At 36.4% G+C, this 3676-nt stretch overlaps 1 protein-coding gene across 1 annotated transcript; it reads right to left on the bottom strand.

The window, feature by feature from the left end:
• Positions 1-425: 425 nt before the first annotated feature.
• On the bottom strand, positions 426-1616 carry LOC116170240. Its single transcript, XM_031486482.1, has 5 exons — positions 1375-1616; positions 1213-1286; positions 996-1163; positions 795-944; positions 426-746 (listed from the first exon to the last, which is right to left on the bottom strand). The coding sequence occupies exons 2-5, from the start codon at positions 1282-1284 to the stop codon at positions 576-578; spliced, it is 561 nt and encodes a 186-aa protein (XP_031342342.1). The 5' UTR covers positions 1285-1286; positions 1375-1616; the 3' UTR covers positions 426-575.
• Positions 1617-3676: the final 2060 nt, after the last annotated feature.

The raw sequence follows: 3676 nt of genomic DNA on the forward strand, positions 1-3676 counted from the left end.
GAATTACAGTATATTTACTATAATTGTCACAAAGAATTCTTAAAATAAACTAGAAGTAAATAATTGTTGAGGCTCTGATACTAGGGACGATCTTTCTACTGAGCACGAATATTCTTGCATTAAACATATCATACCACTGAAAAAAATGGAAATTTCTAGTTCGCGATTCTTAGAAGAACTTATAAATTGATTTTGGCAAACTGAAATGATAAACAAATTTTACTTACTTCATTGGAAATGCAACCCATTTATACTTCGTGGTACGAATACTCAAGAAAATACACAAGTAACGGAACAAATAAAAAAAGTAACAATCAAAGAACTGCAAAATTATTTAAAGGGGGAGCCTAACTATTAGGGTGGCGGGATGTGAATTTGATCGCGATCATTACGTTAACTTAAAATCCAGTGAAAAGATCCCCATTTTCATAATAAGTAACACACCAAATGTACAAAGTGAAGCAATAATAATGTGACGCAACTAAGACACTACTAAAAAAAAAACCGTAGACACCCAACCCCCAAACTATTTTTTTTGTCATGCAACATCTACAATTACATTCCTTATGGAACAACTACCAATCAACGATTTTTAGTTCTCTATATACGGTACCATAGTGATCAATATCAAACAGAAAGCTTTTGAAATACATTCCCCTGTAATTCAATTTGTACTGGCCATCAGGTATTCCTGGAGGTAACTTACTTGCAAGTGTTCTCCAATTGCAGAGATGATAAGGGAAATTCTGAAACCAATTAATAATTAATTAAGGTTCTTCGATATGTAAAATTACCTTTCGTAATGGACAAGTGTGTACGTTACCACATTCATGATTACTTAAACCCATAATGCGATTTTCAAGAAAGTCACAATATGATATTTGAAAACGTAAGGGAAATATGCGATATTCGTTAGACAAAAACAGGTATGCTTGAGTTGTAACCTAAGAAAAACGTTAAATGTCCGATTCTTTTAAATAATACAGTACCCCTACATAGATCTCTTTATCGGCTACATCGAACTTTGGAGACACGGAGACATTTGTGGCAAAATCTGTACGGTTAAATTTGAATGTTGATACTCTAAGATAATTTAATAATGTCTGGTTATAGTCCTTCAAGGCGAAACGTTCCTTTTTTATTTTGTACTCATTCTGGTTGAACTGAAATGGATGGTAAGCAACAACTTCTGTCTTAAATGTCGGTACATACTTTAGAAAAGAAATCGACGTCTGATGCGATCCCAGTGGTAGTCAATCCAACTATCAATAGTAAATGGTTCATGACTGAAACATAGTAAGAAAATGGAAATTTAACTTGGAAGTGATACGAATGGTCCAATTTAAAAAAAGAACTGCTAAAAGCTTAACGAACCTATTTTGCAGTCTTCTCTATATCGCACTATTTTACTAAATGTCTCTTCTGACCGCTACACACACACGCTACAGTACACTTTTTGTTTTTACCGGTATGCAGAAATATGATAAACAATATGATTGTTCGCATGCTATCACATGTAGATCCGTTAAATTAGTTTTTAATGTAAAAATAATTATGCATAGATACTAAATCAAAGGACGTAGCCTCGGACGTAGCTTTTCGTTCTAGTCCGAGAGTTGGTGGACATTTTTGGGTAGGTATTTGAGGCACGCTGAAAACTTGTCCAATACTTCTTCAATAATACCCAAACATAGAATTTATTTATTTATTGTTCCTCTCTTGCTCTGGGCCCTCAATAGGCGTTCGCCCAATTACAGAGTGACCCGCTAAATGCTTTTTAGATCTTAAGTTGTTCTATACTACTTCGGTATTTACCTTACGAATTAAGAAAACCGCAGGGAAACCTAATTCGGAGTAGCCGGCAGAATGCTCGAAACAGTGTTTTAGCGTATGCCTGCATATGTCTGAAATTGATTCACAAATCAATGACGCAGTGCCACAGACTCCCCAAAAATGATACCAGCTCTCCTACCATTCTTAAAAATTTACAAAATGTTAAATGCTCGCTTAGAGACTACTTGCCAATTTATAATGATTTTGTAAAGTAACAATTCCGTTACAAGAATCCAAACATTACATTAAACGATCGTAAAATAATTCTGATTGGTATATTTTATGCAGGGCGTGCTATAGGTACAGGCTGATTCGAATTCGAGGGCCCCCACAGAGATCTCTGAAATTGTAAGAGATCGGTGGGTAGTTTAAATTTGGCAAAGTTGCGTATTTTGATGCTTAACAAAATGCCGTTGTGAAAGTGAAAAAAATGGCTTCTATAAGAAAAAAACAACGCTGATGATGGTTAAGCGGAAAAGAAACGTCAGATTTAAAATTTAAAATTAGCATCTTGTAACTATCATTTCTGATTGCATTCTGGCCCTCTAGATCTCCACTACATTCTCCTCCGCTTAAATAACATAATCCTGGAGGTAGACTGGCGGTCTACGCTCTCGAATTGAACGACGCAGTATGGGAGAAGATGGTGCTTCTTCTTCTGGAGCGGTTACTTCTGCTTCTGGAAGTTCTAGGTTAATGTGAACTGGTTCGTGCGACGAAACTGAAAATCGAGTGTATTGGTTATGATTTTGTTGAGTTTCTAACTCAGGATGATCTTCGGCGTTTTTCGGTTGATCAGCGAAGGAAACTCGTGTAATTGATTTATGTGACGTTTCAGCGTTCGTCTTTCATCCAAAACGAAGATGAGGTTACCTAATTTCTTCACCACTTTTCCTGGTTTCGGAATTCGGTATGCTTTGATTGTAGTCATTGCATTGTAATCCAAGTATCTGTTATCCATCTTATAAATTGTGCTCTTAAAAATAAATTAGCAACAGAGATTTCTCTGTCGCATTCGCACTTCATTCGACATTAGCAGGATTCGAGGCCTTTCCGTAGATCGACTACGTTTTTGCCAATTGTTTGGTTTGCTCCTTGCACGGTACATAGAGAAAAATGCTGCGACACAACATATTCTTCTCCGGCGATAAATGTTACTAACCCTTCATAAGACAGGTCAGGTGGTTATCTAGGAGCGACTAATGCATTATGAACCCCATAGTAAACAGCTCCAATAGATCGGCAAGGGCAGCTTGTTTGCATTTTTTTTTGTACCCGTAAATTTCCCTCAGTCTAAGGTAATTTTCAAAACGCTCGTGGTATACCCAAAAGTCTTCCTTTTTCTAATCGAATATTTCGAAAGAATGAAAGATGTAAAGTGCATTGCGGTGCTTGAACACCAGGGCTGCCGTTAATTTCGGTTCGATAATTGATAATAAACGCTCAAATTGTTTGACAGGTAACATGGTGAATTAATACACTATATATCCAATTATCCACACACGTTCAAATGCAATAGAATCAATCTTCATTTGCACACGATTTGCGATAAGAAAAGTAAAAGGAAGAAGACTCGCTAAAAAAAATTTACTAACGAAAGTTGCCTCCAGAATATTCGCCCCTCTCTCTTCCATAAGCAACTTGCTAGGATAATTTGATTCCGGCGAAGTTTGCGGAGGCCTGTATTCCAGGGGTGAATTTTGCGATTATCAATTTTTCTGCGAGAGATTGACCGACAAGTAAGACAACAGAACTGAGTGATGTTTATGGTGCAGAATGTGTTTTACACTTAGTATAATAATTAATACCAGTGAAAGTTTCAATAAAATGTAGGAGTAGGTAC

This window comes from Photinus pyralis, unplaced genomic scaffold (genome assembly GCF_008802855.1).
Source record: "Photinus pyralis isolate 1611_PpyrPB1 unplaced genomic scaffold, Ppyr1.3 Ppyr1.4_LG5, whole genome shotgun sequence".
Taxonomy (NCBI): domain Eukaryota; kingdom Metazoa; phylum Arthropoda; class Insecta; order Coleoptera; family Lampyridae; genus Photinus; species Photinus pyralis.

Coding starts and splice junctions, on each gene's coding strand:
- LOC116170240 (XM_031486482.1), bottom strand. CDS start 1,284: ATGAACCATTTACTATTGATAGTTGGATTGACTACCACTGGGATCGCA. Junction 1,164..1,212: donor ACGTCGATTTCTTTTCTAAA/GTATGTACCGAC, acceptor CATCCATTTCAG/TTCAACCAGAATGAGTACAA. Junction 747..794: donor ACACTTGTCCATTACGAAAG/GTAATTTTACAT, acceptor AATTGGTTTCAG/AATTTCCCTTATCATCTCTG.